The sequence below is a fragment of the Chiloscyllium plagiosum genome, unplaced genomic scaffold (assembly GCF_037043375.1).
Source record: "Chiloscyllium plagiosum isolate Xiang-an unplaced genomic scaffold, Cpla_swu_hap1 HiC_scaffold_12, whole genome shotgun sequence".
NCBI classification, from domain to species: Eukaryota; Metazoa; Chordata; class Chondrichthyes; order Orectolobiformes; family Hemiscylliidae; genus Chiloscyllium; species Chiloscyllium plagiosum.
In genome coordinates, this window is record NW_028270150.1 from 106,444,947 (window position 1) to 106,472,309 (window position 27,363).

At 43.5% G+C, this 27,363-nt stretch overlaps 1 protein-coding gene across 4 annotated transcripts in view; it reads right to left on the bottom strand.

Annotated features, from left to right (window-relative positions):
* Positions 1–27,363, bottom strand: part of vwa8 (von Willebrand factor A domain containing 8) — a 367,132-nt gene that overhangs the window by 158,738 nt on the left and 181,031 nt on the right. For 3 of the 4 annotated variants that reach the window (XM_087993165.1, XM_087993168.1, XM_087993167.1), the window contains exons 23-25: positions 22,705–22,840; positions 21,296–21,415; positions 11,179–11,384 (exon numbers count right to left, since the gene is read on the bottom strand). In XM_087993165.1, coding sequence (XP_087849291.1) covers positions 11,179–11,384; positions 21,296–21,415; positions 22,705–22,840 — 462 coding nt within the window. The remainder of the gene's footprint in view (positions 1–11,178; positions 11,385–21,295; positions 21,416–22,704; positions 22,841–27,363) is intronic. The other variant, XM_087993166.1, reaches the window with a different exon arrangement.

Genomic DNA, 27,363 nt, shown 5'->3' on the forward strand with positions numbered 1-27,363 from the left:
TTAACATTTAAAAGGCATTTGGACAAATACATTGATAAGAAAGGATTAGAAAGACATGGGTCAAGTGTAGGGAAATGGGGTTAGCTTGGGTGGACATTTTGGTCGGCATGGACCACTTTGGCCAAAGAAACTGTCTCTGTGTTGTAGGACACGATGACTCGAGGACACTATGACTCTATGACCTCGTCTAATATTTTAGGTCACATCACCAACAGAGCTTTCATGCCCTCAGTATCCCTTTTAAAGTTTAAAATACTAGTGTCAGACTCACTCTTTTCCCTTTCAAACTGGATATACAACTCTATCATATTATGATTGTTGTTGCCTTGAAGTGTTTTTACACTCAGCTGCAGAAAGTACAGAAAAACTTCAGCTTTCTTCTCAAGAACTACAAGAAACAAAAAGCATTAAAGATATTACATAAGGAAATATGTGGGATCAGACTAAGAGGGAATGCAATCAGGTTTACAGTGCATGCATACGAACATATCAGACCAAAAGACATAGGAACAGAATTAGGCCATTCGGCCCATTGAGTATGCTCTGCCATACAACCATGGCTGATATATTTCCCCATACACACAGAGGGCAATAAGTAAGACTGGCGAGCTGCAGGTGATACGATGTTCCAGCAATAATAAAGACCTGGCTCAAAAAATGGGCAGCACTGAATACTAAATATTCAAGTACAGTGTATAATGATTACAGGAATATATAGTAGGAGTGATGGCAGTATTGATTAAGGAGCATAATAAAGTGCCAGAGAGAATGGATTTTTCAGAGGGATTAATGGCAGAATCTATTTAATGGGAGCTAAGAAAAAGGGCAAGTGCTATCACATTTCCGGGTGCATTCCACAGATACCAAACGGAGGACAGGAAGTTACAGAAGAACACATTTGCAAGGAAATTACAAAAAGATGCAAAGATTTTGATGTTTGCCAACATGTTGACTTTAATTATCTGAATGTAGACTCATACAAATTGTGGAAAAGATGCAAAGGGGTGGGGAGGGAGTTTCTGAAATGTGTTCAGGACAATTTTCTACAGGAGTGCTTCTATCCCAATGAGAAAGGAGGCATTGAGGTTGCTCAAGTGGATTAAGTGTCTGCAGGGGGACATTTAGGGGACAGTGATCACCATACCATTCTATGGATAAGGATAATGACCAATCCAGAATATAAAGCAATTTATTTTCGGAGGGTCAATTTTTAATGGGGTGAAATCTGGCCGAAGGAAATTGGAATCAAAGATTATGGGGAAAAAACTATTACGGAACTGAATAATGAATTGCCTTTAAGGAGAAGATGGTTTGGGTTCAGCCAAGGTACGATTCCAAAAGGAGGAAAGGTGGGATAAACAAAACCAGAATTTCCTGGATAACACAATAGGAAGAAAGAGTAAGATGATTCAGGAAAAGGGTGTTTATGACAGATATCAGGGATAATACAACCAAGAAGCAAGCTGCATTTCATAAGTTCAGATGAGAAATGGAGAAAATAATAGCAGAGGCAAAGAGACAATATGAGATAATATTGGTCGCGAGCAGAAAAGGGAATCCAAAATCTTTGACAGAAACATAAATAATTAAACGATGGTCGGCAGAGAACTGGGGTCCATCAGAAGTCAAAAGGGAATTTATCCATGGAGGCAGAAGGTATGGTTGAAGATGGAAATTAAATTAAACTAGGAAGAGTGCAGAAAAGTTTTGCTGGAGATGCTACCTGGATTGGAAGTTTGAGATATAAGGAGAGGCTGGATGAGCTGGTACTTTTTTCCCCGCAGCGTAGGAGACTAAAGAGTGACCTTATAGAGGTTTATAAAATCATGAGAGGCATAGATAAAGTAGATAGCCAACAGCTTTTCCCATGGTAAGGGAGTCAAAAACCAGACAGCATAGGTTTACGGTGAGAGAGGGGAGATACAAAAGGAGCCAGAGGAGCAATCTTTTTCATACAGAGGGCAGTGAGTGTCTGGATCGGGCTACCAGAGGTAGGAGTGGAAGAGAGTACAATCTTGTCATTTAAGAAACATTTGGACAGGTGCACGAATTGGATACATGATGAGATTTGGACCGTATGCAGGCAAATGGGACCAGATTAGAACACAGAACAGTACAGCACAGTACAGATACATCCTTTGGCCCTCAGTGTTGTGCCAACCTCTTATCCTACTCTAAGATAACTTACATACCCTTCATTTTACTATCATCCATGTGCCTATCCAAGAGTCCCTTAAATGTCCCTGATGGCTCTGACTCTTCTACCACTGCTGGCTGTGCAGTCCATGCACCCACCATTCTCTGTGTAAAGAACCTACCTCTGACATCTCCCCAAACCTTCCTCCAATCACCTTAAAATTATGTCCCTTCATGATAAACCTGGGAAAAAAGTCTCTGGTTATCCACTCTACTTATGCCTCTCATCCTTCTTCATTCCAATGAGAAAAGCCCTAGCTTCCTCAACCTTTCTTCATAAGACATGCCCTCTAGTTCAGGCAGCATCTTGGTAAATCTTCTCTGCACCCTCTCGAAAGCTTCCACATCCTTCCTATAATGAGGTGACCAAAACAGAACACAATATTCCAAGTGTAGTCTAACCAGGGCTTTATAGAGTTGTAGCATAACCTTGCAGCTCTTAGACTCAATCCCCCTGCTCACTAAAGCCAGCACACCATAAACCTTCTTAACAACTCTATCAACTTGGGTGGCAATTTTGAGGGATTGATAGACATAGACCCCAACATCCCTCTGTTCCTCCACACTGCCAAGAATTTTGCCTTTAACCCTGTCGTTTGTATTAAATTAGACCTTCCAAAATGAATCACTTCAAACTTTTCCAGGTTGGGCTTCATCTGCCACTCCTCAGCCCAGCTCTGCATCCTGTCAATGTCCCTTTGCAACCGATAATAGCTCTCCATACTTTCCACAAAGCCACCAACCTTAGTGTTATTGGCAAACTTACTAACTCACCCTTCCGCTTCCTCATCCAAGTCATTAATAAAAATTACAAAGAACACAGGTCCGAAAAGAGATTCCTGCAGAACACCAGCGGTCACTGAGCTCCAGGCTGAATACTTTTCATCAACGACCACCCTCTGTCTTCTATGGGCTAGCCAATTCTCTATCCAGACAGCTAAATTGCTCTGTAACTCTTGCCTCCTTACTTTCTGAATGATCTTACCTTATCAAACACCTTGCTAAAATCCACCTTCATCAATGTGTTTTGTCACATGCTCAAAGAATTTAATAAGGTTTGTGAGGCATGACCTGCCCCTCACAAAGCCGTGCTGACTATCTCCGATCAAGCTATGCTTTTCCAAATAATCATAAATTCTATCTCTCAGAATCCTTTCCAATAATCTTCCCACCACAGATGTAAGACTGACTGGTCTGAAATTCCCAGGGTTATCCCTATTCCATTTCTTGAATATTTGCCACCCTCCAATCATCTGGAACTAGTACAGTGGACAGTGAGGGCGTAAAGATCATTACCAAATGTGCAGGAATCTCTTCCCTTGCTTCCCATAGTAACCGTGGTTATATCCGTCTGGCCCTGCGGACTCATTTATTCTCACGTTTTTCAAAATATCCAGCACATCCTCATTCTTCACGCTAGTCTGTTTGAGCGTATCAGCCTGTTTCACACTGTCCTCACAAACGACATTGGTGAACACTGAAGAAAAGTATTCATTAAGGACGTCCCCTACCTTCTCTGACTCCAGACATAAGTTCCCTCCACTATACCTGATCAGCCCTGTCCTCACTCTGGCCATCCTCTTGTTCCTCATGTAAGTGTAGAACACCTTGAGGTTTTCCTTAATCCTACCTGCCAAGGTTTTTTTAATGCCCCCTTCTAGCTCTAAGTCCATCCTTCAGTTCCTTTCTGGCTACCTTGAAACCGTCAGAGCCCTGTCTGCTCCTTGCTTCCTCAACCTTAAGTAAGCTTCCTTCTTCCTCTTGACCAGATTTTCCACATCTCTTGTCATCCAAGATTCCTTCACCATACCATCCCTTCCTTGCCTTAGTGGGACAAACCTACCGAGCACTGTCAGCAAGTGCTCCCTAAACAACCTGCACATTTCTGTCATGCATTTCCCTGAGAATATCTGCTCCCAATTTATGCTCTACAGATCCTGCCTAATAGCATTGTAATTCCCCCTCCCCCAATTAAATACTTTCCCGTACCATCTGCTCCTACCTCTCTCCATGACTGTAGTAAAGATTCGGGAGTTGTGATCATTATCTCCGAAATGTTGTCCTACCAAGAGGTCTGACATGTGATCTGGTTCAATGCCAAGCATCAAATCCAATATGGCCACACCTCGAGACAGCCTATCTACATACTGAGTCAAGAATCCTTCCTGGGCACACCTGAAAAAGTCTGGTCCATTCAAACTATTTGCACTAAGGAAGTTCCAATCAATATTCAGGAAGTTGAAGTCACCTATGACAACAACTTCCCAGGCAGGTTAATTGTGAAAACTGGGCAGCATGAACAAGGTGGACTGAAGAGGCTGTGTCCATGCTGTAAACCTCTATCACTCAATAGCTAATGAATTCTTTCACCAAGGAAGAATTGGTGTCAAAGCCACAGTGAAGGAGGAATTGTTGAGACAGCAGATGGGGTAAATGTTGATAAAGAGGAGTTACATGAATACCTGCTTGTACTTAAAAGCTGGCTCAGTGAATTGTGTAAAACTAAAGAATCATGGCTGATCCAATGTTCCTCATATCCACTTTGCTGCCCTTTCTCCCTTAACCCTTGACGTAAGGGCCAACATTCCATAATTGTTCCTGATTACCTGCTGTACCCAGGCGCTAGCTTTCTATATTTTTTGCACAGGTACCCCCAAGTCTCTTTGTGCTACATCTTTCTGTAATTTTTATGCATCTAAATAATATTCTTTCCTTTTATTGTCTGTTCCAAAATGAACAACATCACATTTTTCCACATTGTACTCCATTTGTCAACTTTTTGCCCACTTACTTAACCTATCAAAATCTCTCTGTAAACCGTTAGCACCCATTCTCTCTTTCCAGCTATTTTTGTGCTGTCTACAACTTTGGCTACAGTCCATTCGCTTTCTTCATCCAAATACTGAAAAGTTGCAGACCGAACAATGATCCCTGTGAAAACCTCACTGGTCATGATTTGTCAAAGTGAAAAATAAACCCTTACCCCACTCACTGTTTCCTACCTATGAACCAATTCTTGATCCATGCCAATATACTACCTCGATTATCATAGGCTCTTTTATTAATTAACTAACCCTTTGTGATGTACTTTGATTAATGCCTTCTGGAACAAAGACAGTACAGTACAGGTACAGGCTCTTTTATCAGCAAGCCTGTGCCAACACATGATGCCTTACTAAACTAAAAACATTTGGCCTTTGTGTGGTCTGCATCCCCCTATCCCCATATCTGCCAAGATGCCTCTTAAATGCTGCTATTGTATCTGCTTCTCTCACTTTCTCTGTCAGTGGATTCCAGACATTTATTATCTCGTGTAAAAACTTGCCTCTCACATTTCCCGTACACTTAGATCTTTTTACTTTAAATCCGATATCCCTTAGTAATTTCTACCCTGGTAAAAAGACTCTGACTGTCCATTCTATCCACACCTTTCATAGTTTCGCAAACTTTTATCAGGTCACCCCTCAGCTTCCGACATTCAAGTGAAAACAAACCAAGTTTGTCAAATCTCTTCTCATAACTAATACCCTCGAGACCAGGAAACATCCCAGCAAGCCAGTTCTGTACCCTCTCCAAATCCTTCCCATCCTTCTGGTAGTGTAGTGACTAGAACTGTTCAGAATATTCCAAATGTGGCCTAACTAAAGTTCCACATAGCTGCAACAAGACTTACCAATTTTTATACTCTATGCTCCAAACAATGAAGGCACGCATGCCATACATCTTCTTGACCAACATCTTGTCTTCTATTGTCACTTTCAGGGAACTGCAGACCTATACATCTAGATCCCTCTGTATGTTAATGTTTTTAAGGGTTCTGTCCTACGTAGGCCCAAATACAATACATCGACTGGTTCCTCTTTGGTTGAGACTTCCTCAAAAAACTCAAATAAATTAGTTAGACCCGGTTTCTCTTTCATGAGCCATGTTGACTCTGCTTGATTACAGCACTGCTCAAGCAGTGAGACAATATGGGCAGAGCTCAGAAATAGGAAGGGTACAGTAACAATGTTGGGATTGTATTACAGGTCTCCCAAAAGTGAACGCGAGAGAGATCATAGAAAGATGTAGGAGCAACAGGGTGGTGGTGATAGGAGATTTTAATTTTCCCAACATTGATTGGGATTCACGTAGTGTTAAAGGTCTAGATGGAGCAGAATTTGTAAGGACCATCCAGGAAGGTTTTCTAGAGCAGTATGTAAATAGTCCAACTCGGGAAGGGGCCATACTGGACCTGGTGTTGAATGAGCCCGGCCAGGTGAGGTTTCCTTTGGGAATAGTGATCACAATTCCTTAAGTTTTAGAATACTCATGGAGAAAGACAAGAGTGGTCCGAAAGGAAGAGTGCGAAATTGAGGGAAGGCCAACCCCTACACCAAAGTTCGGCAGGAGCTGAGGAATGTAGATTGGGAGTAGCTGTTTGAAGGGAAATCCACATTTGATATGTGGGAGGCTTTTAGAGGGAGGTTGATTAGAGTGCAGGAGAGACATGTTCCTGTGAAAATGGGAGATTGAAATGGCAAGATTAGGGAACCATGGATGACAGGTGAAATTGAGAGACGAGCTAAGGGAAAAAAGGATTCATTCATAAGGTCTAGGCGACTGAAGACAGATGAAGCTGTGGAAGAATATCACAAACGTAGGACCAATCTGAAACGAGGAATTAAGAGGTCTAAAAGGGGTCATGAGATAACCTTAGCGAGCAGGGTTAAGGAAAATCCCAAAGGAGCAAGAGGGTAACTAGAGAAAGGGTTGGCCCACTCAATGACAAAGGGGGAAAGATATGCGTGGAGTCAGAGAAAACGGGTGAAATTCTTAATGAGTACTTTGCATCGGTATTCACCGAGGTCAGAGACATGGCGGATGTTTAGGTTAGGAATAGATCTTTAATTACTCTAGGTCAAGTTGGCATAAGGGGGGAGGAAGTGCTGTGTATTCTAAAAGGCATTAAGGTGGACAAGATCCCAGGTCCGGATGGTATCTATCCCAGGTTGCTGAGGGAAGCAAAAGAGGAAACAGTTGGGCTTTAACAGTTATCTTTGCAGCATCCTTGAACACTGAGGAGGTCCCGGAGGACTGGAGAATTGCTAATGTTATCCCCTTGTTTAAGAAGGGTAGCAGGAAAAATCCAGGCAATTACAGACCTGTGAGCCTGACGTCAGTGGTAGGGAAGCTACTGGAGAAGATACTAAGGGATAGAATATATACCCATTTGGAAGAGAATGGGCTTATCAGTGAAAGGCAGCAGGTTTTGTGCAGGGAAGGTCATGTCTTACACAAAGCTAGCAGAATTCTTTGAAGAGGTGACAAAGTTGATTGATGAGGGAAGGGATTTAGATGTCTTATACATGGACTCTAGTAAGGTGTTTGATAAGGTTCCGTATGGCAGGCTGATGAAGAAGGTGAAGTCACATGGGGGCCAGGGTGTACTAGCTAGATGGATAGAGAACTGGCTGGGCAACAGGAGACAGAGAGTAATAATGGAAGGGAGCTTCTCAAAATGGAGAACTGTGACCAGTGGTATTCCACAGGGATCTATGCTAGGACCACTGGTGCTTGTGATATACATAAATAATTTAGAGGAAGGTGTAGGTTGCCTCATTAGCAAGTTTGTAGATGACACTAAGATTGGTGGAGTAGTTGATAGGAAAAGGGACTGTCAGAGAATACAGCAGAATATAGATAGATTGGAGAGTTGGGCAGAGAAATGGCAGATGGAGTTCAATCTGGACAAATGCCAGGTGATGCATTTTGGAAGATCCAATTCAAAAGCGAACTATACAGTAAATGGAAAAGTCCTGGGGAAAATTGATGTACAGAGAGATCTAGGTATTCAAGTCCATCGCTCCCTGAACGTGGCAACACTGGTCAGTAGAGTGGTCAAGAAGGCATACAGCATGCTTTCCTTCATTGGACGGAGTATTGAATACAACAGTTGGCAGCTCATGCTACAGTTGTATAAGACTTTGGTTCAGCCACATTTGGAATACTGCATCGCCACATTACTAAAAGGATGTGGATGCTTTGGAGAGGGTGCAGAGGAGGTTCACCAGGACGTTGCCTGGTTTGGAGGGTGCTGGCTATGAGGAAAGGTTGAGTAGATTAGGAATATTTTTATGGGAAAGGAGGAGGTTGGGGGGGACCTGATTGAGACCTACAAAATCATGAGCAGTGTATACAGGTGGATAGCAAGAAGCTTTTTTCCAGAGTGGAGGACTCAATTACTAGGGACCACGAGTTCAAAGTGAGAGAGGAAAAGTTTAGGGGAGATATACATGGAAAGTCCTTCGTGCAGAGGGTGGCGGGTGCCTGGAATGTGCTGCCAGTAGAGGTGGTAGGGGCGGGAACAATAGCATCATTTAAGATATATCTAGACAGACACATGAACGGGCAGGGAGCAAAGGGATATAGATCCTTAGAAAATAGGCAGCAGGTTTAGATACAGGATCTGGATCAGCACAGGCTTGGAGGGCCAAAGGACATGTTCCTGTGCTGTAAGGTTCTTTGTTCTTTCTTTGTATGATATATCAAATGTTCTGCAGAAACATCCTTAATATTTTATTCCAATTTTGGAGGCACGGTGGCATAGTGGTTAGCACTGCTGCCTCACAGCGTCAGAGACCCGGGTTCAATTCCCGCCTCAGGCGACCGACTGTGTGGAGTTTGCACGTTCTCCCCGTGGCTGCGTGGGTTTCCTCCTGGTGCTCGGGTTTCCTCCCACAGTCCAAAGGTGTGCAGGTCAGGTGAATTGGCCATGCTAAATTGCCCGTAGTATTAGGTGTAGGGGAATGGGCCTGGGTGGGTTGAGCTTCGGCGGGTTGTGTGGACTTGTTGGGCCGAAGGGCCTGTTTCCACACTGTAATTAATCTAATCTAATCAATACTTTTCCAACAACAGCTAGTAGTTAGCTGCTTTTTGCCTCGCTCCCTTTGTGAATGGGGTATTGTATTACCAATTTTCTAACCCTTTTGTACTTCTGCAGAATCCCAGGATTTTTGGAAACTTACATATAACACATCCACCATCTCTGGAGCTACCTCTTTTGGGATCATCAGGAGGAGGGGACTGCTTTGCCTTTAGCCCCATTAGTTTGTCTAATATGACTTCTGTAATGATGGTGATGGTACCTAATTCCTTCCCCTGATTCTTTAGTATTAATAGAATGTTCAAAGTATCTTCCATTGTAAAGACTGATGCAAAATATCTGTTTACCTACACTGCCATTTCTTTATTCCCCAAATTCATTTTGTAAGGGGTCTATATTTGCTTTGACCTTGCTCTTCCTTTTTATATATTTAAAGAAACCTTTCTTGTCAGTTTTCATATTTCTTGCTATTTTGCCTCATAATTTATTTTCTCTGTCTTTAATGTCTTTTTATTCCTCCTTTGCCGGATTCTCAACTAATCCCAGTCTCCAGCCTTCTTACCCTGATACTGATGAGATAAACCTAGAATATTAACACACATTCAACAAAGGAACAAGAACCAAACGTCAATTAAAATAAACAAAACGTTGAAATTAAAGTAGGTGTGGCTCACAAACCTGCCAATCATGTTTGGGGATATTCTGGCATGCAGCTGGATGAAAGGAAAAATATCTACCATTGATTGTTGTGGAGGGAAAGAAGACAGTACTTTAAGTCAGGAAGGGAGGGGGAGGAAATGGAAGGGGATAGAGGATGGGAGGGGATAGAAAGGAGGAGGAGAAAGGAAGGGATGGGGAAAGTGGAGATGGGAAGACAAAGGAGGAGTGGAATGCATGAGGGGAGGGGAAAGGATGGAAGCTAAAGGAGGGAGGGAGGGAGGAGGATGCAGGGAGGATTGGAAGATGGAGTAAAGGGAAGTCCATAGCAGGGAAGCCTTGCACTTATTTAGTGATTTTCACATGCACCAACCATCTTAAAACATTTTGTATCCGATTTCAATTATAGTTATTGTTGCAATGTAGGAAATGCAGCAGCAAATTGATGTACAACAAATTCCCACAAACAGCAATACAATTACCAGACAATTTGATTGTGAGAGACTCATTGAGGGATAAATATTATAAACAAAGAAACATAGCAATTTGATGCAAGATAGGCCATTCATCCCCTCAGTATGACCATCCAATTCAGTATCCTACTTCCATTTTCTCCCATACTCTTTGATCCCTTTAAATATAATCCCTGAGAATTATATTTAACTCTTTCTTGAAATTTGACCTCAACCACTTTCTGTGGTTGAGATTTCCACAGGCTTACCTGTGAAAGAAGTTGAGAGGTGACCTGAGAGGTAAATAAAATAATGAGGGGTACAGATATGGTGAATGGCAGGTGGCTTTTCTCTCGGATGGGGAATTTCAAGACTAGATGGCATATCTTTAAGGTGAGAAGAGAAAGGTTTAAAAAAGACACGAGGGGCGATTTGTTTTTACACAAACAGTGGGTCATGTATGGAATCTACTTCCAGAGGGAGTGGTAGATGTGGATACAATTAGAATGTTTAAAAGACACTGAGATAAGCACATGAATAAGAAATGTTTGGCCAAGAGCAGGCAGATGGGCTGGTTGAGATTAGGATTATGGTTGGCGTAGACTGGTTGGAACTGAAGGGTCTGTTTCCATGCTCTATGCTTCGCTGACTCTACCACTCTCTGGTGAAGACATTTCGCATCTTCAGAAGAGGAATTATTTGAGGCATCACAACCTTGCATTTCTTTGAAATGAAGCCAAGGGTCTTTTATATTCGTTTGAGAGGAAGTTGGCATCTCAGATTAACATTTAGTTTGAAAAATGGCATTGCAGCTCTCCTTCAGTACTGTACTGTACTGCAGCTTCAAGTTTTGTACCCAAGAACTATAGAAGAACAACAGTATTAGAAGACAATGACTAAAGCTCTCAGACGTTCTGAAAAGTTTCTGGTTTGTTAAATTAGAAAGAATGTTTAAAACCAGACAGGTCCTACACAAGGTTAAACTAGTATTCACCTGAGCTCACGTACCTGGAGATGTTTTACAATGTTAACAACCTCCCTTGTTGAATAAGGGTAGGTTATTATTCCTTGATCAGCCATATTCCTCAACTCGCCAAAGGCAGACACAAGCTTTTGAAGGATTGACTCTGGCACATCAGGGCCATACTGCCGAAGCATGGCAAGCTCAGATCGGGGCTTGGGGTTATCAACTGCATTGCAGCTAAAAATATCACCTGTTGAAAAAGGAAATAAAACACAAAACATAGAATAGTACTGCACAGGAACAGTCCTTTCGGCCCACCATGATTGTACTAACCATGATGCCACTCTCAATGAATTTCAACTGCCTGCACATAGTCCGTACCCCCCTATTCTCTGCCTGTTCATGTGTCTGTCCAAATGCAGCTTAAATATTGCTATCATATTTGCTTCTACCATCTCCTGTGACAGCACATCCCAGGCATCCATATCCTCTGTGTAAAACATTTGCCTTGTACATCTCCTTTAAATTTTTCCCCTCTCACTTTAGTCTATGCCCCCTAATATCAGGCTTAAAATAACTTAATACATCAAATTGTTTGGAAGCAACTGGAAAAATCCACTGATACAAATTGCACTTTTGAGAAATAATCTTACAGGTTCCTCTCCCAATGAGAAGTCTTGCCAGTTTGATTGTGGTATCTGAACTGGTCGTCTATATCACCTACCTTATGTTCCCAAATGCAATAGTAGCCTCACAAAATTATTCCTACAGTACTCATGTTATTTCATATATTCATTCATCTTAAAGTGTAGTGATTATCACATAGCAACCAGAGTGCATTAGTTTGATGTAAAGGATGAATTCCAAACTGGAAACAGTAGCTCCACTACATCCATCGCAGAGATGAACACAGCTCATAACCTGAAATCTCTACAATGTTAATAATTGAGAGCCACTGCAATCAATAAACCGAACATCAATGGAACAGCGCAGCACAAATATTGGCTGTACTTTTTTTTAACTAATAGGATGTGGGGGGTCACTGGTTGGACCATTATGTATTACTCATTCCTAATTGGCTGGAGAAAGTGATAGTCGGCTGCCTTCTCAAACTGCTGCAGTTCTTGAATTTTGAGGTGTCAGGACACCCACAGAGCTGTTAGGGGGAGAATTTCAGGATTTTGACCAAGTGACCCAATGGTGATATAGTTCCAAATCAGGGTGCTGAGTGCCTCATAGAGAAACAGACTCTCCAGTCCAACTCATCCATGGTGACGAGATACCCTAACCTAATCTAATTACTTTTGTCAGCACTTGGTCCATATCTGTCTAAATCTCTCCTATTCATATACCCATCCAGATGCCTTTTAAATGCTGTAATTGTAACACCTTCCATCACTTCATCTGGCAGCTTATTCCATATACGCATCACCCTCTGTGTGAAGAAATTGCCCCTGAGGTCCCTTTCAAAATTTTCCCCTCTCACCCTAAACCTATGTCCTGTCGTACTGGACTCCCCCATCCCAGGGAAAATATTTTGTCTATTTATCCTATCCATGCCTCTCATGATTTTATAAACCTCTGTAAGGTCACCCCTCAGCCTCCAATGCTCCAGGGAAAACAGCCCCAGCCTATTCAGCCTCTCCCTGTAGCTCAAATCTTCCAAACCTGGCAACATCCTTGTAAATCTTTTCTGAACCCTTTCGAGTTTCACAACATCCCAATTCCACGCAATATTCCAAAAGTGGCCGAACCAACGTCCTCTACAGGTGCAACATAACCTTCCAACTCCTGTACTCAATACTCTGATCAATAAAGGAAAGCATACCAAATGCCTTCTTCACTATCCTGTCTACCTGTGACTCCACTTTCAAGGAACTATGAACCTGCACTCCAAGGTCTCTGTGTTCATTAACACTCCCAGGACCTTGCCATGAAGTCCTGCTATAAGTCCTGCTCTGATTTGCCTTTCCAAAATGCAGCATCACACATTTATCTAAATTAAACTCCACCTGCCACTCCTCAGTCCATTGGCCCATCTGATCGAGATCCCGTTGTACTTTCTTTGCTGTCCACTACACCTCAATTTTGGTGTCATCTGCAAACCTACTAACTGTACTTCCTACGTTCACCGTCAAATCATTTATATAAATGACAAAAAGCAGTGGACCTAGCACCGATCCTTGTGGCAAACTGGTGCACACATCATGGACCAAATGACCTCCTTCTGCACCAAAATGATTCTGCGATCTTCCTGAAACTGAGGGGACTTGACAGGCAAGATGCTGAGAAAATATGTAATCTTGTGGGAGTGACCATAATGGAGGAAATAGGTTAAAAATAATGGGTCTCCCAAAAAGATGGAGATAATTTTTTTTTTCAGTGAGATATTAGAACATAGAACAGTACAGCGCAGTACAGGTCTTGGGCCCTCAACGTTTCACTGATCTATGAAACCGATCTGAAGTCCATCTGCAGTGTGGACTGCAGATGCTGGAAACCAGAGTTTAGATTAGAGTGGTGCTGGAAAAGCACAGCAGATCAGGCAGCATCCGAGGAGCAAGAAAATCGACGTTTTGGGCAAAAGCCCTTCACCTGCACATCCACCAAAATCATTTATTGTATCCGTTGCTCCCGATGCGGTCTCCACTACACTGAGGAGACTGGATGCATCCTCGCAGAGCGCTTTAGGGAACATCTCCGGGACACCCACACCAATCAACCCCACCGCCCTGTGGCTCAACATTTCAACTCCCCCTCCCACTCTGCCGAGGACATGCAGGTCCTGGGCCTCCTCCACTGCCGCTCCCTCACCACCCGACGCCTGGAGGAAGAACGCCTCATCTTCCGCCTCGGAACACTTCAACCCCAGGGCATCAATGTGGACTTCAACAGTTTCCTCATTTCCCCACCCCCCCACCTTACCCCAGTTCCAATCTTCCAGCTCAGTACCGTCCTCATGAGCTGTCCTAACTGCCAATGTCCCTTCCCACCTTTCCACTCCACTCTCCCCTCTGACCTATCACCTTCATCCCCACCTCCATCCACCCATTGTTCTCTTTGCTATCTTCTCCCCAGCCCCACCCACCCCTGCCATTTATCTCTCCACGCTGGAGGCTCCATGCCTCCATTTCTGATGAAGGGCTTTTGCCCAAAACATCGATTTTCCTGCTCCTTGGATGCTGCCTGACCTGCTGTGTTTTTCCAGCACCACTCTAATCTGAACCCCTGAAGTCCATCTGTCCTATACTACTCCATTTTCATCCATATATTTATCCAGTGACCATTTAAATGCCCTTAAAGTTGGCCAGTGTACTACTGGTGCTACGCTCTGAGTCGAGAAACTACATCTGTCCTATTTCTATCACTCCTCAATTTAAAGCTATGTCCCCTCATGCTAGCCATCGTCATCCAAGGAAAAAGGCTCTCACTGTCCACCCTATCTAATCCTCTTATGTATCTCTACTAGGTAATCTCTTAACCTTCTTCTGTCTAATGAAAACAGCCTCAAGTCCCTCAGCCTTTCATCAGAAAACCTTTCCTCCATACCGGGCAACATCCTGGTAAATCTCCTCTGTACCCTTTCCAGTGCTTCCTGTAATGTGGTGACCAGAACGGTACCCATTACTCCAAGTCTGTATTTGGCCTCCCCAGTGCAGAGATGCTCATTTTGTTTCCTTTTGTTCGCAGAAAGAATCATAGGCTGTGGAATTCTATGCCCCAGAGAATAATCAAGGCAGAGTCACTGAACGTGCTTCAGACTGATTTAGACAGATCATTGACTGACAAGGGAGTCAAAGGGTATGGGGACAGAAAGTGGAGCCAAAGTCTTAACAAATTGTGCAATACGCTCAAGGTGCCAATGGTTCGGTCTTGCTCCTATACATACAATATGTGAACCAATACAGACTTGGAATATAAACAACATCAGCTTCTAATTATTTTAAGACCCTGGAGTAGAAGCCCATCAGATCCTGGGTATTTATCAATCTACACTCTCATTGCTGCTCCATTACCATTTTAATTTAGTTGTGTTAAATACATAAGCTTCAAACTCTTAATTATTATTAGTTTTCATCATATCATGAAAAGGTACTTCATCAACAGAAAATGCTAAAACAGTTAAAAAGGTCAGTGCATCTGTGCAGGGAGGGCAAGAGAGTTAATGTTTCAGGTCTCTGACAGAATGGAGCTGTTCTGCAAAGTGGTCACACAGTCCGTATTTGGCCTCCCCATGCAGAGGTGCTCATCATGTTTCCTTTCCTTTGCATCCAGAATCAGAGCAGTTTACAGTACAGATGTTTTGCTTTTCTTCTTACAGTCATCCAGCACTTACTCTTGACACATCTTTTGTTTCTTTATTTCTGTTCATGCCCCATCACTATTCCTATCATTCCTGGAAGACTAATTCATGCAATCACAGACCTTCCTTTTGCCTTTATGCCACCTAATTCTTGCTCAAAATGTATTCCATTTCTAATTTTTGCCAGTTTGAATAAAGGACCTGAAACATTAACTTTGTTTTCTCCCTGCACAGATGATACAAGATTTGCTGAGTTCTTCCAGCATATTCTGTTTTTATTTCTGAGTTCCAGCATCTGCAGTACTCTGCTTTTCAAACCTTGCCCTTGATCGTTTTTTGATTCATTCTTTATTTTTCTCCTTCATCTCCTGAAAGAATGACCTGAATTCTTGGCTAAAACCTAAGATGCAATGGAGCAGAAGCTACCCTTCATCTGGTTACCTAGATGGTGTCTGTTAGTGGGCCATTCTGTTAGAGGACATCACAAGTGAGCTAATTTGGTTCATTATTGAATGACTGGATATTCAAATTTCCAGCAGGAGCTAAGAGACATTTATCAGGAGCAAATAAATGCATTAATAGAAATCAGAAGAGTAGGTCATGGACCCCTGAGAGCCCACTGCAAAACACAATTAGATCATGGCTCATCTTCAGTTTTAACATCACACTCCTCCCACATCCTCACATCCCTTTAGTGGAAGTCCACAGAACAAGAAAGGGTTAAACTGGACTTAATCAGATCAGAGAAAACATATTGGGGCTTGATTAGATCAGGGATGAGTTCTTAGCAGAAAAAAAAAAGCAAAGAATAACATGAGGACTGCAGATGCTGGAGATCAGAGTCAAAAAGTGTGGCGCTGGAAAAGTACAGCCGGTCAAGCAGCATCTCAGGAGCAGGAGAGTCAACATTTTGAGCATAAGCTCTTCATCAGGAATCATGAAGGAGCGCATTTCTGATGAAGAACTTTTGCTTGAAAAGTCAATTCTCCTGCTCCTCGGATGCTGCCTGACTGGCTGTGCTTTTCGAGCACCACACTAAAACATAATGGGACTTGATCAGATCAGATTTGAGTTCTAAGCAGCTACTTACAGGACAAGAACAGTGGTTTTGTATTGCTAAATGGGGAACTGATTATTGAGGGAATGTGGGACCTTTAAAATGATTGAAGGTGAACAGTAGGGAGCAACAGCAGTATTAGTTTCATGTGATGTGAAGCACTTGAATCATGGCTCATGGTTAGATTAGATTAGATTACTTACAGTGTGGAAACAGGCCCTTCGGCCCAACAAGTCCACACCGACCCGCTGAAGCGTAACCCACCCATTCCCCGACATTTACCCCTTTACCTAACACTACGGGCAATTTAGTATGGCCAATTCACCTGACCTGCACATCTTTGGACTGTTGGAGGAAACCGGAGCACCCGGAGGAAACCCACGCAGACACGGGGAGAATGTGCAAACTCCACACAGTCAGTCGCCTGAGTCAGGAATTGAACCCGGGTCTCTAGTGCTGTGAGGCAGCAGTGCTAGCCACCGTGCCGCCCAAAAGCACTTTAATGGTTAAAGCACTTTAGTGAACAACAGGGGGTAATGGCAGAGATTAGTTTCAAGTGCCATTGCTACAGAACTTGAAATTGCTATAGAAATTAACATTGTTATAGAAAATAACATTGCTATAGACAGAACAATTACAGTTACACCCAAAACCACAGAAAGCACAAGGTACGAAGAATATGATCTGTGATCAGACAGGTAGCAGCAGCCTTAGTCCACCTGTGAAGCTTTCACATCTTTGCGATTGTCTTGAACCATCCATGTAACTGACACATATCTGCATCAAAAACTTAAAGACGATAATGTGAAGTTCCTGGGCCTGGTTATTCCTATTATTGGGAAAACGAGGACTCAACATTCTCTCAGAGTCCAGAATTATTGATCACTGTATTGAAAGTACTGAACTAACCCCCAGCAGTACAAAATTCCAGAGAATCACAATGTTCAATGGAGACATTTCTCCTCCTTTCAGTCCTAATTGGTCCACTCTCATTTTCTGAGACAAAATCCCTTAATACCAAGCTCTCCAACCAGGGAAAATGGCCTCTCAGAAACTTGTGGTTTCAATAAGATCATCTTCCATTTTTCAGAACACAAGATGTATTAGTCAACTCAACTTCTTCTCTCTCATTCCAAGAACTAATGCACTTAGCCCGTCATATCTGTGATGGTTTTCCAAATTATTTATGTATTTAGCAAGTCTGTTAGCACCTTATTTAAATTACAATATCATTGTGTCTATTGTTGAGGGAGACACATTAATCTCAGCCATACTTTTAAACTAAATATAACTATAAAAACTGCATGACATCTTTCTCATCTCTCAGAATATTTTGTTGTTCCTTTTTGCAGCTCTCCTTACTCTTTATGTGACCTGATCTGAATATGATGATTCCTAAGATACTGAGGGAAGGAAGGTGAAAATAGCAGATGTTGTAGCCATAATATTTAATTGCTTTTCAATAAAAGAATGTTGGCAGAGGACTGGGGTGCTTGTAAATGTTTAAAAAAAAAGCAGATTAAACCTGGGAAGTCTAGGTCTGCAGGCCAGACAGCCAGAATGGGGAAGCATGATGTGTGATAAATAAAGAGCCATTTGCAAAAAAAATCAATTAAAAATGACAATCAAACTAAATTTGTTAAAGACTGTGAGATGAGTGTTGTTTGTGTTGACTTTCAATAGACATTTAATAAAATTGTGCAAAGTGTATTTGTTAGTCGAACTGAAACCAATGGGACCGAATAGGCAACCACCGTTTGAATACAAAACGTATAATGACAGAAAGCAGAGAGTGATAGTGAGCGGTTGTTTATCAGACTGGTTAGACGAATACAGAAGTGTCCCCAAGAATCAGTATTAGATGTCAATGCCTTAGCATGGTTGTATAGGAGATGCACCAGATTTATTCCAGAGATGAAGGAATTCAGTTGTATAAAATATCAGAGAAGTTGGATTTGACCTATTTATAACAGAAGTGTTTAAAGTGATGATTTAATAGGAGAAAGTGAGGACTGCAGATGCTAGAGATCAGAGCTGAAAATGTGTTGCTGGAAAAGCGCAGCAGGTCAGGCAACATCCAAGGAGCAGGAGAATCGACGTTTCGGGCATGAGCCCTTCTTCAAGAATGAGGAAAGTGTGCCAAGCAGGCTAAGGTAAAAGGTAGGGAGGAGGGACTTGGGGGAGGGGCGTTGGAAATGCGATAGGTGGAAGGAGGTTAAGGTGAGGGTGATAGGCCGGCGTGGGGGTGGGGGCGGAGAGGTCAGGAAGAAGATTGCAGGTTAGGAAGGTGGTGCTGAGTTTGAGGGTTGGGACTGAGACAAGGTTGGGGGGAGGAGAAATGAGGAAACTGGAGAAATCTGAGTTCATCCCTTGTGGTTGGAGAGTTCCTAGGCGGAAGATGAGGCGCTCTTCCTTCAGCCGTCGTGTTGCTATGGTCTGGCGATGGAGGAGTCCAAGGACCTGCATGTCCTTGGTGGAGTGGAAGGGGGAGTTGAAGTGTTGAGCCACGGGGTGGTTGGGTTGGTTGGCCAGGTAGTCCCAGAGGTGTTCTCTGAAATGTTCCGCAAGTAGGCGGCCTGTCTCCCCAATATAGAGGAGGCCACATCGGGTGCAGCGGTTGCAGTAAATGATGTGTGTGGAGGTGCAGGTGGATTTGTGGCGGATATGGAAGGATCCCTTGGGGCCTTGGAGGGAAGTAAGGGGGGAGGTGTGGGCGCAAGTTTTGCATTTCTTGCGGTTACAGGGGAAGGTGCCGAGAGTAGAGGTTGGGTTGGTGGGGGGTGTGGACCTGACGAGGGAGTCACGGAGGGAGTGGTCTTTTCGGACCGCTGATAGGGGAGGGGAGGGAAATATATCCCTGGTGGTGGGGTCCGTTTGGAGGTGGCGGAAATGACAATGGATGATACGATGTATATGGAGGTTGGTGGGGTGGTAGGTGAGGACCAGTGGGGTTCTGTCCTGGTAGCGATTGGAGGGGCGGAGCTCAAGGGCGGAGGAGCGGGAAGTAGAGGAGATGCGGTGGAGAGCATCGTCGACCATATCTGGGGGGAAATTGCGGTCTTTGAAGAAAGAGACCATCTGGTATTGGAACTGGTCCTTCTGGGAGCAGATGCAGCGGAGACGAAGGAATTGGGAATATGGGATGGCATTTTTACAGGGGGCAGGGTGGGAGGAGGTGTAGTCTAGGTAGCTGTGGGAGTCGGTCGGTTTATAGTAAATGGCCGTGTTGATTCGGTCGCCCAAGATAGAAATGGAGAGGTCTAGGAAGGGGAGGGAGGAGTCTGAGACGGTCCAGGTAAATTTGAGGTCGGGGTGGAAGGTGTTAGTAAAGTGGATGAACTGTTCAATCTCCTCGTGGGAGCACGAGGCAGCGCCGATACAATCATCGATGTAGTGGAGGAAAAGGTGGGGCGTGGTGCCAGTGAGCTGCGGAAGATGGACTGTTCCACATATCCTACAAAGAGGCAGGCATAGCTGGGGCCCATGCGGGTGCCCATGGCTACTCCTTTGGTTTGGAGGAAGTGGGAGGATTGGAAAGAGAAGTTGTTCAGAGTAAGGACCAATTCAGTCAGTCGAAGGAGGGTGTCAGTGGAAGGGTATTGGTTGGTACGGTGGGAAAGGAAGAAGCGGAGGGCTTTGAGTCTTCCCGCTGGAGGAAGAGCGCCTCATCTTCCGCCTAGGAACCCTCCAACCACAAGGGATGAACTCAGATTTCTCCAGTTTCCTCATTTCCCCTCCCCCCACCTTGTCTCAGTCCCAACCCTCGAACTCAGCACCACCTTCCTAACCTGCAATCTTCTTCCTGACCTCTCCGCCCCCACCCCTACTCCGGCCTATCACCCTCACCTTAACCTCCTTCCACCTATCGCATTTCCAACGCCCCTCCCCCAAGTGCCTCCTCTCTATCTTTTATCTTAGCCTGCTTGGCACACTTTCCTCATTCCTGAAGAAGGGCTCATGCCTGAAACGTCGATTCTCCTGCTCCTCGGATGCTGCCTGATGATTTAATAGACCAGCTCAAAATTACGAAAAGTTTTAATGGAGAAGAACTAAATAAACTGCTTCCACTCGAGGGAGAATCAATAGCCAGATTGAAGATAATTGATGAAAGAATCGGTAGGGTGATGAGGAGAAATATATTTCAGCAGCAGGTTACGCTGATCTGGAATGCACTGCCAGAAAAAGCAAATTCAGCAGTAACTTTCCTAATGAAATTGGGTAATACTGGGAAAGTATCATCAAAAAGCAATTTCTCATCTTGCACTCTGACAGTATTTGTAAAGGGGACTTCTTCAAGCTATTGTGAAATAGGTTTTGGCCTTGCAAGTTAAATAAATGGGCAGCACAGTGGCTCAGTGGTTAGCACTGCTGTCTCAAAGCGCCAGGGACTCAGGTTCGATTCCAGCCTCGGGTGACTGTCTGTGTGGAGTTTGCATATTCGTGGTTTCCCTGTGGGTTTCCTCCCACAGTCCAAACATGTGCAGGCTAGGTGAATTGGCCATGCTAAATTGCCCATAATGTCCAGATTTGTGTGGGTTATGTGCGTTAGTCAGGGAAAATGTAGAATAATAGGGATAATCTTCGGAGAGTTGGTGTGGACTAGTTGGGCCAAATAGCCTGTTTCCACGCTGTAGGAATTCTATGATTCGATGAACGGACACAAAATGCTGCTTCAAGCATTGATTTTCTACCTTAATAAAACGTTAGAATGATAGTTCCAATCTAACTGTTCAGTGAAATCACTTATACCAAAACAATTCTAAATAAATATGGCTGAGTAATTCAGAGTGAAAGAACTTACCCAGCGCACCAAAGAAATCATTACCCAAGAAAGGAAAGCCTGGCCTGTTAGCCAGCACAATCATTCGGAAATCTGGATGAACAACTATCAGATCAGGTCTTCCTTCAGCACTGGTGGGATCTGAAAAGTCAGCATGTAATCTGTCACATTACTGAGTACAGTGCATCACATAATGAGTAGAACTTCTGTCAGTCACACAGCATCCAATTTACTGTTTTCCTTAAGTGCACATTATTAAGTGAAACTGCACAGTAAGAGAGATCCGGTCCTTCTGTTGGGGTTTTACCTTTAAACCAAGGAAGTAGCCAGCTCCCCAGTCATTCCCACACTCTCTGGGTCAAAAGTTATAGAGTTGAAATGTGGCAGGGGACAGTGCGTGAAGAGGGAAAGTCATCGAGTTTACACCTTTGGCACAATATCCCACAGGAATGTCAGCCTGGGGTGGGATTCTTAAGCCAGTCTCAACCGCACTTAGAGAATCTCAGAACAATTAGAGCAGAGAAACAGGCTACCTTTCCGCAGGGGTCAACTCTTTCTGTTTTAGTGAAGCCTCCTGTACATACAGAGCATTATAATGGAGCAAAGAGGTGTAGTGAGGCAGAGAGGTTTAGTTCAGGACATCAAGATGTTAATATTCAAACAGCTGATGGTGACGGAATTAAGATTGCTGATGCCCGATTGACCTGAATTTGTACAGCATGGTGGTCGAAAGGGGTTATGGAATAGGAAATTATAGGGATGGGCAAGACCATGGAACAAGTTGAAAGAAAATTGGATAAACGCAAAAAAGTGCAGTTCCTGGAGAGTTGATACAAACACAGAGATCACTGGAGAAACTCAACAGTGCAGCAGAATCTGTGGAGAAAGAAACAAGGTTAACATTTCAAGTCCAGTATGACTCTCCTTCAGAACTGAACAAAACAGCACTTTCTGTGTTTGTACAGGAAATTTGGAAGGGGTAAGCAACTCGACATGGGACATTCGCAATTCCAAACGGTGCTGAATATTGTGCAGTCATCAGGGATATACGATTCCCTGTGGTGAGGGTTGGGAGACATTGATGAAGTAACTGAAGGTGGCTTAGACCTAGAACACTATCCTAAGGAACTCCTGCAGAGATATCCGAGAGCTGAGATGCTTGATGACCAACAGCCACAACCATTGTTCTTTGTGCTAGACAGACAGCAAACTACCTCAAGTGAGAAATAACATGAGTATGATGCTCAAACGACACATTGCCAGGCAATTAAATGGACAGACCAGGGTGAGATTTAGAGATAAGGTCAACATTGAAGAATATAAATTTAGTTTAAACTGAATTAATAAAATATATGCATGCAGACGTTTTGAATTATTCAGAATTTATTGTTTTTGTGTATACCCATTTAAAACAAAGCTCTGATACTTGCCAACAACAATACGCCTTCCATCAGAGAGGATCATTTCACCACTTTCCACTAATGTTTTCAGGATACAGGTGACATTGGTTGGTGCCTTGTCAGCCTCGTCAATGACCAGGATGTGTCCCAATTTAACAGCTTTGACCTGAGAATAGAGAAAACAAGCCATTTCTCTCTTTAATAACGTTATATTCACAGATAATGTCTGCGTTAACACAGAGACACTGGAGAAGACGCAAAAATAATTTACAAGAAATGAAATCAGATCTGAGTGTTTATAATTACTGGGAAAGACTATACAGGCTGAAGCTCTTTTATCCAGGAAAAAGATTGTGGACTGCCTGATAAAAGTTTTGTTCAATGTCGGAACTGGTTCAATAGGCCAATGGAGAGAAGATGTTTCCACAAACTGGGAGAGCAGAACTGGGAACCAGAGATGTTCCTCTTAACCCATTTGGATAAGCTGTTTGGTCAAGGCAACTCATGACCTGAAAGAGAAGGATGGCAAGATGTTTCTTGTCAGGGCCTGACAAAAAAAAAAGTGTCTGCAAAGTCTGCTCTCAATATTGCATACACAACCTCCATCTCTATCAAGAGAAAATCTGATCATATTGCTTTGAGATTGAATAGCATTACCATCACTGGATCCCCTGCTATTGTGGGGTTCCTACTAACCAAAAGGTCAAGTGCATTAGCTATACAATACAGCAGATACAAGAGCAGGTTAGAGGCTGGGACTTCTGCAGTGAGTGACTCACCTTCTGTCTCCCACAGCCTGTCCAATATCCACCAAGGCACAAGTTAGTAGTGTAGTGGAATACTCTTCATTTGCCGGGATGGATGTGACTCCTCTATAACATCCAAGAAGTTTGACATTTATCAAGTCAAAGCAGTTCACTTGATTGGTTTCCAATCCAAAACCTTCAACATTCACTTCCCTCCTCCACTGACAGCAATGTGCACCATCTATAATATGCACTGCAGCAACTCATCGAAGCTCCTTCAATAAATATGTTGACCTCTATTTTCTATAAGGACAAGTGCAGCAGATGCTTAGCAAAACCACCACCTTCAATACTCCCTCCAAGCCGCACGCTCAGTGGTTAGTACTGCTGCCACACAGAGCCAGGGACCCAGGTTTGATTCCAGCCTCGGGTGAATGGCTATGTGGAGTTTGCACATTCTCCTTGTATCTGCATGGGTTTCCTTCAGGTGCTCTGGTTTCTTCCCACTATCCAAAGGTGTACATGTTAGGTGAATTGTCAATGCTATAGGGGGCAGCACAGCGGTTCAGTGGTCAGTACCACTGCTTCACAATGCCAGGGACCCAGGTTCAAGTCCACCCTTGGGTGACTGTGCAAACTCCACACAGACATTCTCCCTATGTCCATGTAAGTTTCCTCATGGTGCTCTGGTTTCCTCCCAGAGTCCAAAGATGTGCAGGTTGAGTGGATTAGCAATGCTTAATTGCCCCATAATGTCCAGGGTTGTGCTGGTCTTTCACTTTCTAGGGGCGGTACAGTGGCTCAGTGGTTAGCACTGCTGCCTCACAGCACCCAGGTTACCAGGTTCGATTCCAGCCTCAGGTGACTGTCTGTGTGGTGTATGCACATTCTCCCTGTGTTTGCGTGGGTTTCCTCCGGGTGCTCCGGTTTCCTCCCACAGTCCAAAGATGTGCAGGTCAGGTGAATTGACCATGTTAAATTGCCCATAGTGTTAGGTCAATTAGTCAGAGGGAAATGGGTCTGGGTGGGTTACTCTTCGGAGGGTCGTTGTGGACTGGTTGGGCCGAAGGGCCTGTTTCCAGTGTAGGGAATCTAATCTAATCTAAATTGGCCAGTGTTCAGGATGTGTTGGCTAGTTGCATTAGTCAGGGGAAATAATAGGGATAGGGAACAGTAATAGGAATAGGGGAATGGGTCTGGGTGGGATACTCTTCGGAGGGTCAGTGTGAACTTGTCAGGCCAAATGGCCTGTTTCCACAGTGTAGGGATTCTATGATTGTATGACTTGGAATTATATCATCATCCCTTCACTGTTGCTGGCCCAACCAGTGATGGCCACATCTTATGAGAAGTTAAAAAAATATAGTTTGGATGGGAAAAGTGGGCACTTAATGAAAGGGGCTGGGGAAGAATATTGCTCACTGAAGTCCTAGTTTCTCTCAGCCAATTATAAGGATGGGAGACAGCTATTCAACCCACTGTATCTGTGCAAGCTTTTTAAAACGAAACTAAAACAAACTAATTGTTCCAACTGCCCTGCTCATTTTTCATTGTTCAAAAATATTATGTCAAGATACTTGATACTGTACTCAGCTGGCCCACAATTCTTGGTTGTGAAGGAGGAAAAGAGCAACAGCTTAGTTCATTGTTAAGGGCTGGGCTATGCGGATTTGTAGCAAAGGACAGCTTTTAGTTTGCTTCAATTGTGCACTGAAACCAACTTAAAATGTGTCTGCAGGCATATCATTTCACATCTCCACAAATAGGGATGATGCAAAGTCTTATTCTTGCTAGAAATAGCAAGGGCATTCAAGATGGACAACAAATGCTAGTTAGCCAGCATTCCTAAAACAAATAACAAAGAAATCTGGTTACTTGTGACTTTAGAGTGAGGACAAGGATTTGATAGGACAGGACATTTCAGCTTTTCATTTATATGCCGATATGAACATCGGAGCTATGGTTAGTAACTTTGCAGATGACACCATGATTGGAGGTGCAGAGAACAGCTAAGAAGGTCAGCTCAGAAAGGCCAATGAGTCGAGGAGTGGCAGATGGAGTTGAATTTAGATAAATGTGAATGCTGCATTTTGGAAAGGCACATCAGGGTAGGACTTATATACTTAATGGTAAGTTCCTGGGGAGTGTTGCTGAACAAGAGACCTTGGAGTGTGGGTTCCTAGTTCTTTGAAAGTGAAGTCCCAAGTTGACAGGGTAGTGAAGTTGTTTCGTATGCTTGCCTTTATTGGTCAGTGCATTGAGTATAGGAGTTGGGAGGTTATGTTGTGGCTGTAGAGGACATTGGTTAGGCCATTTTTGGAATACTGCGTGCAGTTCTGGTCTCCCTGCTAGAAAAAGGACATGTGAAACTTGAAAGGATTAAGAAAAGATTTACAAGAATGTTGCCAGGGTTGGAGGGTTTGAGCTACCGGGAGAGACTGAATAGGCTGGGGCTCTTTTCTTTGGAGCTGGAAAGGCACAGGAGGTTAGGCAGCATTTGAGAACCTGGAGAGTCGACTTTTCAGGCATAAGCCCTTCATCAGCAATGTGGAGGGGGAAGGGGGCTGAGGGGAAGGTAGCTGGGAAGGTGTTAGGTGGATGCAGGCAGCCCAGGACTTGCATGTCCCTGGGGGAATGGGAGGGGGAGTTGAAGTGGTCGGCCACAGGGCTGTGGGGTTGCTTGGTGCGTGTGTGGAACAAGCTGCTAGAGGAAGTGGTAGGGGATGGCAATAATTACAACATTTAAAAGGCATCTGGTTGGTTATATGAATAGGAAATGTTTAGAGGATTATGGGCCAAATGCTGACAAATGGGACTAGATTAGTTTCGGATATCTGGTCAGCATGGATGAATTAGACTGAAGGGTCTACTTCCGGTCTGTACAAGTCTATGACTCTACCTCACTCGGCACTTCAATCCTATTCCATCAGTCATTTTCATCTGGATTATGGATGTGCAGCTATAAACATCCAGCAGCTGCAACTTGATGCGCTTCAAAATAAGTATTTGGTTGTTGACTCCAACACTGACCACAAGACCAGTTTCATTTTGATATATCTCCAGAACAGCTCACATCCTAATTTTAAAACATCCTCAATTCTGATAAACATCCCAAAACATTCCAGTAGTAGCTAAATCCATGCTAAGAAAATAAAAGCTGGCAATTAAAAAGCACCTTTCATGAACATTTCTTCAATGTGCTTTGCATCTATTGGAGTATTTCTGAATTGCAATCACTGGTGTAACACAGGAAACACGGCAGCTAGCTTGCACATAGCAAGTTTCCAAAAACAACAACGCAATCATCTGCCTTTGTGACTTTTGTTCAGGTCAGAACACAAGGGTGAACTCCCCTGCCCTTCTCTGTAACAGTGCTTTGGGGTGCCCAAGGCACATGAGGTCCCAGGGTAAGTAGCACTCAGTACGCAGTAGAGTCTCAGCTTAGGTTTTGTACTCGAGTCTTGGAGTGGGACTTGAACCCAGAACCTTTTAACTCAGAGGTAAGCACTACCAACTCATATAGTTGGTAGCTCTCATTACAGCCAATGGTAACTAAGAAATCCTCATCAGCAATATCATTAAATATCATGCAATATCATGAACGGTATAGACAGGGTGGATACAGACAAGCTTTTTCCCAGGGTGAAGGATTCAATAACGAGAAGTCATGCTTTCAAGATGAGAGGTGGAAAGTTTAAGGGGGATACATGCAGCAAGTACTAATCTAAAGGAGAAGTAGACCACTTTGTCCCTGAGCTCTGGTCCACCCTTCAATAACACCATGGCTGTTGTGAATTCCACATTCCCATTTACTCTAGTTAACCTTTGATTGTCCTGCTTGACAAGTAATTATCTATCTTTGTCTTAAAAATAATCAATTACTCCACCTGGGCTCCAACAGAATGAGTCAGTGGTTAGCACTGCTGCCTCACAGAGCCAGCAC